The following is an 11,004-nucleotide window of genomic DNA, read 5'->3' as shown; positions in this document are numbered from 1 at the left end:
CTTTAGTCTTTTAAAAATGCCAAGTTAAGGGGCGCCTGGGTGGCTCAGTGGGTTAAGCGTCTGCCTTCGGCTCAGGTCATGATCCCAGAGTCCTGGGATCGAGCCCCGCATTGCACTCCGCCTGCTTCTCCTTCTCCCTCTCCCTGCTGCTTCCCCTACTTGTGCTCTCTCTCTCTCGATTTTTGATTTAAAAAAAAAATGCCAAGTTAAGGCTTAAAATTTTTGGTTTTGTGTTCTTGCATTGGAGCCGAGTTAACAATTCTTTCATAACCCCATGTCTGGTCAGGGAGAGACAAGATTTTCCCTGTTCACAGTGACGCAATTCACTCACGACGTGTAGGCCACCTTTGGACTTGTAACCTGAAGAGGCCACGGCTGACCACAGCCCAGCCTCCCTCGCCCCATGTAAGAGGTAGACAAGAACTTGAATTGACCTACTGAATATGAAATAAAGCCTACATTTTATCATGTGACATGTCACTTGCAAACCTTTTTTTTTTTTTTTTTCTAGTTTATTTGGTAACTCTGGAAAGTTTGAGCTTGGGATAAAGGCTGTTCAACAGCTCGGGTGTCAGGTTTACTACACCCCAGACGTACTGGCGGGTCATCTGCGTCAGACAGTCGGTATTGACCTTCAGAGCTGCCCCCCCCCCGCCCCCCGCCACACACACACAGTTACACTGGATTAGGTGATGGGTTATACACTACAGTTCCACAGATGAAAATGCAGGAAGAGCTGGACTTCTTTCTAGCAAGTGTTCTCTCCTAAAATTAACATAGGAAGGAAATTAAGGCAGTGGGGAAACAGGACTTCCTGCTGACATTCTGCACCTGAGCAAGGCCGGGCTCAGCCCGAAACCAGAACTGGTACAGTGAAGTCCTCACTCGAGCGCACTCCACCTGGCCTCTCCTCTGTTGGCGAATCGTTAACACCAACCCTCTTTCCAGGACTGAGGACAAGCCAGCTACTTTATAGAAAGTTCAAACCCTCTTTGCCAGCGTCCCACCCACTCCCCCCATTAATTGAAGGTGCTCAAGTCCCAAGACAGGACTTTCCAGGTCTGTTCCCAGCCTTGTGCAATTTCCAGTCTGCCCCGTACTGCCTCATCTACCAAGACTGAACTTGCCAACTGAGGTCAGGGATTCCTGGGTTCCCTAAGTAGGGGCGCCCAGGTGCTGGGGCTGCCATCTGAAAGGGAGTAGCTCGATCTGTGACTCCTGGGGATAGGACGACAGGCCGACTTCTGCTCCACACCAAGAACCTTCCAACACTTGGGGTGCCTGGGTGGCTCAGTTGGTGAAGCGTCTGCCTTCGGCTCAGGTCATGATCTCGGGGTCCTGGGCTCGAGCCCCGCATCAGCCTCCCCGCTCAGTGCGGAGTCTGCTTCTCCCTCTCCCTCTGACCCTCACCCCTGCTCATGCTCTCGCTTGCTTGCTCTCAAATGAATGAATAAATCTTAAAAAAAAAAAAACTCCCAACACTTGCAGTCATCCTTAGAAGGCCTGGACGCCCTTGAAGAGGCTCTCTGCAGGCCAGGTACAGGCAGAGGGGTCCTGTGGCAGCCGGGTGCCAGCTGGTCCTCTGGGCCTGCAAAAAAATGGGCCCCTGTGCGCACTTAGGTACCACCCCCCACAGGAGCCCCACCCGCCTGCAGGCACACATGGGTATGGCACACACCAAGGTACGTCTAGTCTGTGGTGCTCTGTACTCCTGCCTGGCATCTCAGCTGGGGTTGTCTCTCGATTTGAACTCTGTGGCTGGGTGTCAGGAGTGCCATGAAGCCCAGTGCAGCTGAGCGAAGAGCAAGAGCTCTCAGGATCCTCAGAGTGCCTGCGTTAGACGTCACTCCAGCCTGCACTGCACCTCTTAGGTCTTAATTCATAGCTAAAGCACCTAAGACCTACGGTGGAGGGTTTTTTTTTTTCCTCCTTTAAAGATGTATTCACAAATTACGTGCAATTTTATTGCAAAATGGTAGCTCTTTTGTAGTTATAAGTAAAAACACTTCTCAGCATCCTCAGGGTGGATTGGTGGTGGGGGGAGCAGCTAAGAGGTTTTGGGAGTTCTCATTAAACAACAAGAACTAGCAACGAGGGGCGCCTGGGTGGCTCAGTCGTTGAGCGTCTGCCTGCAGCTCAGGTCATGATCCCAGGGTCCTGGGATCGAGCCCCGCATCGGGCTCCCTGCTCCGCGGGAAGCCTGCTTCTCCCTCTCCCACTCCCCCTGCTTGTGTTCCCTCTCTCGCTGTGTCTCTCTCTGTCAAATAAATAAATAAAATTTTTAAAAAACCCAAAACTAGCAACGAGTACAGTTTTTAAAAATATGGCAAAATAACACATGGCTCATTCAGGGATGGAAAAAGGAGAAGGGTCTTCCTTTGCAAAGCTGAAGGACTGGCAAGTGAGACACTGGAAATACTTTTATCCAAGGAAACTGTTTCTAACAAATGTTCACAGTGTTGCTAAGATCATTCCCACAGTTCACAATGTTACTGAGATCAAAACCTTTGGAAAGGGGATTTAAGGCTTATCTATGACTTGCCTGAGTGTGTCCCCTCTTATGCACTCATCCTTCTATCTGAACACTTCATTGCCCCTTGCGATGGTCAGCCTGGGACAGGTCTGATCACTGCTCCAGGCTTGGTCCCCAGTTATGCCATCCTAGGGACTACGTGCCGAGAACCCAGGCTTGGGCTTTTTTGCAGTAAAGATATCACGGTATGCAATATGGTGACAGGAACTTAAAAAAAAAAACACACAAAGCCAGAAATGTAGTCTGAAAAGTTTCTCATAATGTTAAAAACCATTTTAAATAAAGTCACCACATTTTCAGTAAAACTTAGACGTCCTTCCTTGAAACAGAAACACTTGAAATTAAAACATGATTTTTAAAAAATCATGAGCCTTAGGCTGAGCAGACTGGGAGCTAGCTGCTTCCTCCTCTGAAGGCTCCGGGGGCTGTTCCGAAGTCCACGATCTGTAGGGTCTGATGCCTGCAGGCTCCGCTGGATGCAACCTGCCCAGGAAAATTCCCGTCCTGTTCCACAGGAAGCGTTCCCTTTAGTCCTCTTCTAGAGTACGGAGCCTGGGGAGGTCCGGGAAGAGAGCTGGGTGTTGAGTTCCTTCTCCAAGTCAAAGCAGTGACTCCGGGGCCGTCAGTCATCGTAGTAGTAATCTAACTTGGTGAACACCGTTTTGCAGCCTTTGTCAGAGAAAACTCTCTCCTCTTTGGGGAAAAATGTCATCTCGTCAGCCACTTTGGTTACAATGTCCTCGTCAATTTCAAAGCCTCGGGCCTGCATTTCGACTCTGATGCACATTTTTAGGTGTTTATATTCCAGAGGGAGGAAGGGAACAAAATAATCAATGAGATTTCGGTCAATTAAGCTGCTATGCCAGAAGCCACCTGCAAAAAAGAAAAAGGTGTTGTTCATCCATCGTCCACCTGCCCCCCCATCCATCCAACACACATCCACAGGGCGTCCACTGGGGGCCAGACTCGGAGGTGGAGCCCGCAATCCAGTGAGTCAGGTGTAACCCGGGCGCTCGGTGCCTCCACGAAAGCCAAGCACAGGAGACGTGGCACCTTCCTTAGGCCTCTGGCTCAGGGGAGGCCTCTCGGATGGACCTACAGATCCGAAGTGGGAGAGAGGCGCACTAGCCCAGGGTGCCAGGAGCTCGCAGAGAGGCGGAGTGGGGTGCGGGGGGAACCAGCTTTCCAGGCTGGCACAAGGAGGGAGGAGGCCCCAGGGGAGGATGAGCTGCTCCCTTACTTGGGGAACTTGGGACTCACCGGACAGCGACAGGGCAGCTGCCTGCACGTCCAAACCACGCAGCCCGCACTGAGGGACCAGGAACTGGAACCGTCAAGCGCGATACTGGGTGATGGCGGTGCTCTGGTGGGGCCACAGGACACAGCCTTTGCTGTGTGTTTTCACCCGGGACGAGTGAAGGCTTGGCACCCACCCCGTGACCCAGTCACGTCCCCTCCTGGTTTTCCAGGAGGACCCAGCACACGCTCCCTCCCGACGACAGCGCGCCCGCCGGATCGCACCCAACGCCTGCAGAGGTGAACGGCTTCCCTTCCGCTTTGCCGCTTCCTTCTGGGGCCTCAAGCCTGGTCTCACTCTGACACCAATTCCCATGTGTGTGGGGTTTTGTTTTGTTTTGTTTTTCCACACCACCAAGCAATTCTCCAACACCAGCTGGGTGCGCTACACAGTTCAGCTCAGTTAAAGGACACCGTTCAGGTACAGCCCGATGGAAGAGACGCAGAGGGCAGGGAATGCAGAAAGGACGTGCAGCTTCCATGCCCCCTCCCAGAGGACCACTCTCCCCAAATCTCCACATGTTCAACCCGGAAGCTCTCTGAACTCCATCCTTCTGGGTTTTTATGGAAGCTTCATTCCATAGGCATGCCTGATCAAATCATTGGCTATTGGCGACTCACCCGACCTCCACCCCTGTCCTCTCCCCAGCGATCAGGGAATAGGACTGAAAGTTCCAACCCTCCAGTCACATGGTTGGTTCCCCTGGAAACCGGACTATGCCCTTCAGATGCTTCCCCAAAGGACCCTTATTAACACAAACTCAGGTGTGGTTAACAGCTTTGTTATGAATATCAAGACACTTTTATGGCTCTTGTTACTTAGGAAATTCTGAGCGTTTTATATCTGTGCCAGAAACGGGGACAAAGAGCAAATACATCTTACTATAAATCATAATTTTCCTTTCCCAGCAGTGCTTTGCACAAAGCTGGTGCTCCATAAAGATCTCACTGCCTGGATGGGGTGGAGTCAGCCGTGGGAAAGAACAAAACTAATGGCCAAGCAGTAACAAAGGGGGGACAGCTCGTTTCCTGAAGGCCTGCTCTGCGTCGCGCAAGCCCTGGGCCCTGGGGAGAGAGCCCGGAGCCGGGCAGACATAGATGCTGCCCTCGGGTTCACAACCTGACAAGCCAGTATACAGACGATTTCAGATCGTGCCGGGGCTGTGAGCACTGAGATGGGATGAGTGGGCAAGGAGGACAGGCTACTTGGCCAGAGTGGGCAGCCACGGCCCGGAGGTGACCTCTGGGCAGAGAGGGCACGACAAGAACCCGACCACAGGAAGAGTGTTCTGGCGAAAAAATTCTCTCAGATGGGGTCTCTTGAAAAACCATCTATGGACCACTCCCCATTTGTACCCTCAGCCTGAGTGTCCCGCCAGAACCCCACTGGAACGGCCAGCCATCTGCCCCACATCTCTACAGGGGTGCCGCGCTCACTGTCCACGCCTGTCTCCATCTCTCACCCGGCCCCACAAACTTGCAACTCTGCAGTCTGTCCCCCAAAATGGCAATGCCACCCTTCCACGGCTCAAGCCGGATCCTTGAGTCAGTGTGCTCTCATTCCCACACCAATCCCTTAGGAAATCTTATTCTACCTTCTGTAGGTTTCTCCCTTCAAAACGCATCCTCATCCCACCATGTTGCCCGAGCCCACCACTAGCATGAGGGGCTGGGCCACCAGCATCTGTCCCCTGGGCTGCTGCAAGGCTTCTGCCTGGTGTCCCTGCCCCTGCCGCCTTCAGTCCATTCTCCCCCCAGCAGCCAGCGTGGTCCTGTTAAAACCAAGGCTGGTCACGTCACTGTTTGCTCAAAACAACTCCAGGGGCTCCCTCCTCCACTGGGAGTCAAACCCAAAGCCTCCCTATGGCCCTCCAGGCCTTCCATGACCAGCACGCCCAGTGCAAGTCTTGCCTCTTATCCAACCCCTTTCTCCTTTGTTCCTCAGTGCCACAGTGACCCTGGGCACACCCCCACCTCAGTGCTCCTGCATGTGCTGTTCCCTCTGATTGAATGCTGTTCCCTGTGGTAGCCACCTGGCTCACCCCCTCAGTCCTCGGATCAGCTCAAATGTTACCCTCAGTGAACCATCCCTGATCACTCTATTTAAAACTGCAGCCCATCCTCATTCCAGCACCCCCAAAGCCTCGTTATTGACTGACTTTTTACCTATTGGAGAGGAAAATATATCTCTACTTCTATATAGATGCAGATATCCATCATCTGACCCATTTCCTTCCTTATTTATTATTATTAGAATGTAAACCCCATGAGGATAAGGATTTGCTTTTGTTCACTGCTATGTCCCCAGTTTTTGGACCGGTGCCTGCCACCTAGTAGGTGCTCGATAAACACTTGTGGAATGAATGAATGAGTTCAGCCATCTGCCTGAGGCTGCAGTCAGTAAATGGCTGAGCCAGGTCCACGTGATTCTGAAGCTTATACTCTGGAACCCTTTATAACCCCCCCAGAACGTGGGTTCTAGGCAACCGGCCTCACCCTGATGAAGCATTTAGGCTAAGGTTTCTAGTGCATGTGTTCATACTGTTTGCGTGCCAAGGAACCATCTAACAGATTACAAAATATCCTGGCTTTCATCAGTAATATTCTGGCTACACAAATGGATATACAACACCCGATACTGTTCACGTATCTCTGCAGTAAAACGAATTCCTTGTTTCAAAGGAGAACTTTTGTTTTCTAAGCTCAAGAAGGAACCTGAACAGAGCAGACTTAAATGGTAACAGTCAGCCTGTGTAGCTCCCAGGTTACCCGGTGAGTCATTCTGCATCATGGGGAGTTCCCACCGCCAAGGGTTCAAGGTCAAAGGTGTGTGAGTTCACTGGAAAAACCATGAGCTGGGCAGTGAAAAGCTCAGGCTCTGGGACCAGAGACACCAAACAGGCTGGGTAGCCTTGGGCAAGCGGCTCCCTTTGAGCCCCCGTTTCCGTGGGGACGATGACAGTTTCTACCCCATGAGGTTATTGTGGAGATCAAAGGAAATCTGCAGGTAGAGTGTTCTACAAGGCGCCCAGTGCAGAACAAGGGCCCGCCCACTGCTTGGCTGTTAATCTCGGGCACAGAATCTCTTCAAAGTTCCAGGGCAGGGGCGCCCGGGTGGCTCAGTTGGTTAAGCAGCTGCCTTCGGCTCGGGTCATGATCCCAGGGTCCTGGGATCGAGCCCCGCGTCGGGTTCCCTGCTCGGCGGGAAGCCTGCTTCTCTCTCTCCCTCTGACTGCCACTCCGCCTACTTGTGCTCTCTATCTCTCTGTCAAATAAATAAAAACCTTTGGGAAAAAAAAAAAAAAAAGTTCCAGGGCAAAACACAGAGAGAAAAGGACCCGACAGGTCCTTTCTTTTGGAGGCACCTATAGCAGCCTTCCTTGCTCAATTGCTTGCTTTTCTTCCACAAAGGAAAAGGATTTAGCTAAAGAAAACAGGGAACTAATCTTTAAGACCTTGATGATCAAGACTGTCCCTCTTTCTTTAAAACAGCATTTTCCAAACTTTAGGGTGTATGAAAGTCACCTGGAGTTTAACACAGATTCTTCCAAGAAATTCTGCCTCAGTAGGTCTGGGGAAGGGACCAAGAATTGGCATTTCTAGCCAGCTCCCAGGCCATGGCGATGCCGAAGATCTATAACTTAGGGACGCAGGATCACGAACGCGAGGGATTAGTAACGGCGGGCACTTACTGTTCTTGTTATTGAAGGCCGACACAGACAAGGCTGGCTCCATGTCTTTGAGCTTGATCTCCTCCCTCTGCTTCCCACTTCTCCAGAAATCTAAAGCCACGTCTGTGATCCTTTCTGCTCCAGCATTGCTGCAACAGAATTCTGCTGAGTGAGGACCGGGTTTCGTTCCGAAGCCCACGGACTTGGGCTCAGGGTTCTTCAAGCAGGTCCCCGCCCTGACCTTACCTGAGAAATATGAAGATGGCTTTCTGGTAGGAGACCCCATCCACGTGGTCATAATAGTCTAGGAAAGGCTTGATGGCATCTATGAGGCCGGCATGCATCTTGTCCATCTCATCGAATATGAAGACGGACCTCCCACAGGCGCTCACGTTGCCGCGGATCCACAACTGTAACTGGTCCTGAATGACAAGGGGGAAAAGCCAAAGTTCTCAGCGAGTGCAACAGAAACAAATAGCAGAGAAGCATCAGCGCTACAAATGCTTCCACAATGGTCGCATTCACAGAGTGCTTACTGTATGCTCGGCACCATGCTAAGAACTTTACACACACAAGCTCTTTGGTTCCTCACCACAGCTCCGTGCAGTGCGGGTTATCATACCCATTTTACAGATTGGGAGACTGAGGCATAGACTGCATCATCTTGCCCAAGATCACAATATTAGTATGTGGTAGAGTTGGGATCTGAATCCTGCCCTGCCTGGTTCCAAAGCCCCACACTGACTGTAATTCCTGTGCTGTGCGGATATCATAGCAATGCTGTGTCACTCAGTTGCTGGTCCTTTGTCATTTAAATGGCGATGTTAATATGTATCCCGTGTCCACCGGCCTTCTTCAGTCCCATGATTACACAGCTGGCAGGTGGAAGAGTTAGGACTCACAACCAGGTGTGTCTGCTGCCGAAGTCTAAGCTATTCATCAGTGACTTAAACTGTAAAAGCAGTTTACAACACTTCGGCTAAACCACCTCAGGCCTTTCTAGAAATGTTTCCTCTTTTACAAAATGAGTTAGAGGTGATGATCTTTAGGTTGCATGTGATGACATCCACGTCTAACCCCCACTTACTGAAAAGAGTAGCATACAGAGCCTGTTTTCAGCAACCACCACGAAGCTGGGATGGTGTAACTGCTCCATACAACCTCAAACCCTCCCTAACTTCCATACCTTTCAGAGGAGGAGCCCACACGTGTAGACGTCTTCAGGGCTCACTCACTCCAATACAGAATTCCCAAATCCCACCCCACGACAAAGAAACCGGGAACCCGGCATCATCCAGGAAGGATTCCAAAATTCTGCTCTTGCCTTATACAGGGTGATGTTGGAGGCATGTGGAAAGTGCAGCGTGGCCACAAACAGGTGGACATAGTCACTGTTCAGACCACCCTCGTAAATATTCTCCGCGATGATCTTGCTGACAAAATTTTTGCCCGTGCCCGTCCACCCGTGCAGAGAGAGGGTGAGAGGTTTCTTGGGCTTCGGGTTGCTTATGAAGCCGGACACAGCGTTTAAGATGACTTTCTTTGCAAGATGCTGTCCAAAGAGCTTGCTGTCCAGATCCTTCTGCAGCGCTGGGAAAAACAAAGCCAGTCAGGGAGGGGGTGTCTGTGTGTCCGGCGAAATCTGGCTACGTGTGCAGGCGCGTGTGAGAGCCCGCAGAGCCGGCTAAGCTCTTCGAGCACCGCGTGAAACGCTGGGGTGCGTCGTCAGCACTTGGCCCGCAGGTGGCGGTGGGCCTGCAGGCCTCCCCCGCCGGCCCTGCGCCTCCTCCGCGCCCCGCAGCGCAGGGCTGCGCGTCGGCCGCCGCCCACGGCGCGAGCAGACTGCCCACCATCCCTGCTGCCTCGGGCTGGAAAGAACGGAAACTCTCGGCGGAGGAAGTGGCCCGGCCCGCGGCCCGCCTGCTCGGGTCTGCGACCAAACCGGTCCGTCCGTGCTCGTGGCCGGGAGCCAGGCGCCACCCCAGCCGGGCCCCGCCGGGGGCCCGACGCCCGCCTCGGACGCCCGCCCCGCCCGTCCTACCTTCCCGGCTGAGGCTCCGCTTCTGGCCGCAGCACTCCGTGAAGAGGCAGTAGAGGCGCGGGTAGATGTAGCCGGTGAGGACGCCGGCCAGGGCCAGTCCCAGGCTGATGGGCTCCACCGCCCGCACCGCCAACGGCGCCAGCAGCAGCAGGCCCAGCGCGGCCCGGCCCAGCTTCATACCCGGACCCGGGCCGCCCCGCGCGTTCTCGCGCTACCCCAGACCCGCGCCACTGCCAGAGCGCGCTTCCGGCTCCGCCCCGGCGCGGCCGCCATCTTTGTGCGGGGCGGGCCTGCCCGCGCCGCCGCCGCCGCCATCTTTGTGTGGGGCAGAGCCCCTGCCTGCTTCTGGGAGGTGAGCGCAGGGGGCCGCTGGGGGCGTTTTTGAAAAATAAGACTATTTTCGGGGAACAGTTTTAGATATATGGAAAAATGGAGAAGACAGTACAAAGAGGTCCTATACACCCTCCTACGTAATCTCCCGTATTAACATATTAGTGTTTTACACTTGTTAAAATTAATGAACCTATATCGATACAACTAAAGTTCGTACATTTTCCCTTGGTTTTTACCTGATGTCCTACATCTGATCTAGGATCCCGTCCAAGATACCGCATTACATTTCCTTCTCATGTCTCCTTAGGCTCCTCCTTGGATAAGACTGTTTCTCACGCTCTCCTTGGTTTTGATGACCTTGACAGTTCTGGGGGAGTGCTGGTCAAATCTTTTGTAAGATACCCCACTATCGGGATGTGATGTTTTCTCATGATTAGACTGGGGATATGAGCGTTGGGGAGGAACATAATTTACAAGGGTAGAGTGCTATTTTCACGACATACGAAGGATACATACTAGCAACATTATTTATGACTGTTACTGACCTTCACCACCTGGATGAGCTAGTGTTCCTCAGATTTCTCCACCCAAAAGTTACTTGCACTCATTCACCCATTCATTCATGGTTTTGAGGATTGCCCATGTGTTGGGTTATGGACTAGACCCTGGGGATTCAAGAAAAAAAAACAAGGCATCCATGATTCCTGCCTTCACTGATCCTGCATTCTAATGGAGGAAAAAATATAAAAATAAAAACTATCTCCATTTTACAGATGAGAAACCAGACTCAGAGGGAAAGAGATTTGTGCAAGGGTATAATACGCAGTGAGCAGGGCTCAGCTCAGCCTCCAAAGCCGAACTCCTCTAGCCACAACACCCACTCTAAAAATCAGCCCTAGGTCAACCAACCTGCTCATCTTTTCTCATCTTGACCTGTGTTAAGTGCCTCAGGAAAATGACAGCACAGGGGGCACCACCCCGGCAGCCAGCAGGCTGGAGCTTGTCCACATCTCTCAAACTCAATGAGAAAATCTCTCAGTAACTGAGTTTTGCATTTGAGCTGCCCACGCCCCAGGCTCTCAACACATTACCTAGTGTTGGTAGAAGGAGACACAATACAAACAAGAAGG

General features: G+C 52.2%; 1 protein-coding gene across 1 annotated transcript; it reads right to left on the bottom strand.

Annotated features, from left to right (window-relative positions):
- Positions 1-2,770: 2,770 nt before the first annotated feature.
- Positions 2,771-9,797, bottom strand: TOR1A (torsin family 1 member A). The gene is made up of 5 exons (XM_035015633.1): positions 9,542-9,797; positions 8,825-9,090; positions 7,747-7,922; positions 7,522-7,649; positions 2,771-3,406 (listed from the first exon to the last, which is right to left on the bottom strand). Exons 1-5 carry the CDS (start codon positions 9,717-9,719, stop codon positions 3,156-3,158), a joined length of 999 nt encoding a protein of 332 aa, XP_034871524.1. The 5' UTR covers positions 9,720-9,797; the 3' UTR covers positions 2,771-3,155.
- Between the last annotated feature and the right edge of the window lie 1,207 nt (positions 9,798-11,004).

The sequence above is a fragment of the Mirounga leonina genome, unplaced genomic scaffold (genome assembly GCF_011800145.1).
Source record: "Mirounga leonina isolate KUSES-001 unplaced genomic scaffold, KU_Mleo_1.0 Mir_170, whole genome shotgun sequence".
Lineage (NCBI taxonomy): Eukaryota > Metazoa > Chordata > Mammalia > Carnivora > Phocidae > Mirounga > Mirounga leonina.
The sequence above is the reverse complement of the archived record's forward strand: the minus strand, read 5'-3'. Positions and strand labels throughout refer to the sequence as shown.

Coding starts and splice junctions, on each gene's coding strand:
- TOR1A (XM_035015633.1), bottom strand. CDS start 9,719: ATGAAGCTGGGCCGGGCCGCGCTGGGCCTGCTGCTGCTGGCGCCGTTG. Junction 7,923..8,824: donor CCAACATCACCCTGTATAAG/GCAAGAGCAGAA, acceptor CTTGTCATTCAG/GACCAGTTACAGTTGTGGAT. Junction 7,650..7,746: donor GCCATCTTCATATTTCTCAG/GTAAGGTCAGGG, acceptor ATTCTGTTGCAG/CAATGCTGGAGCAGAAAGGA.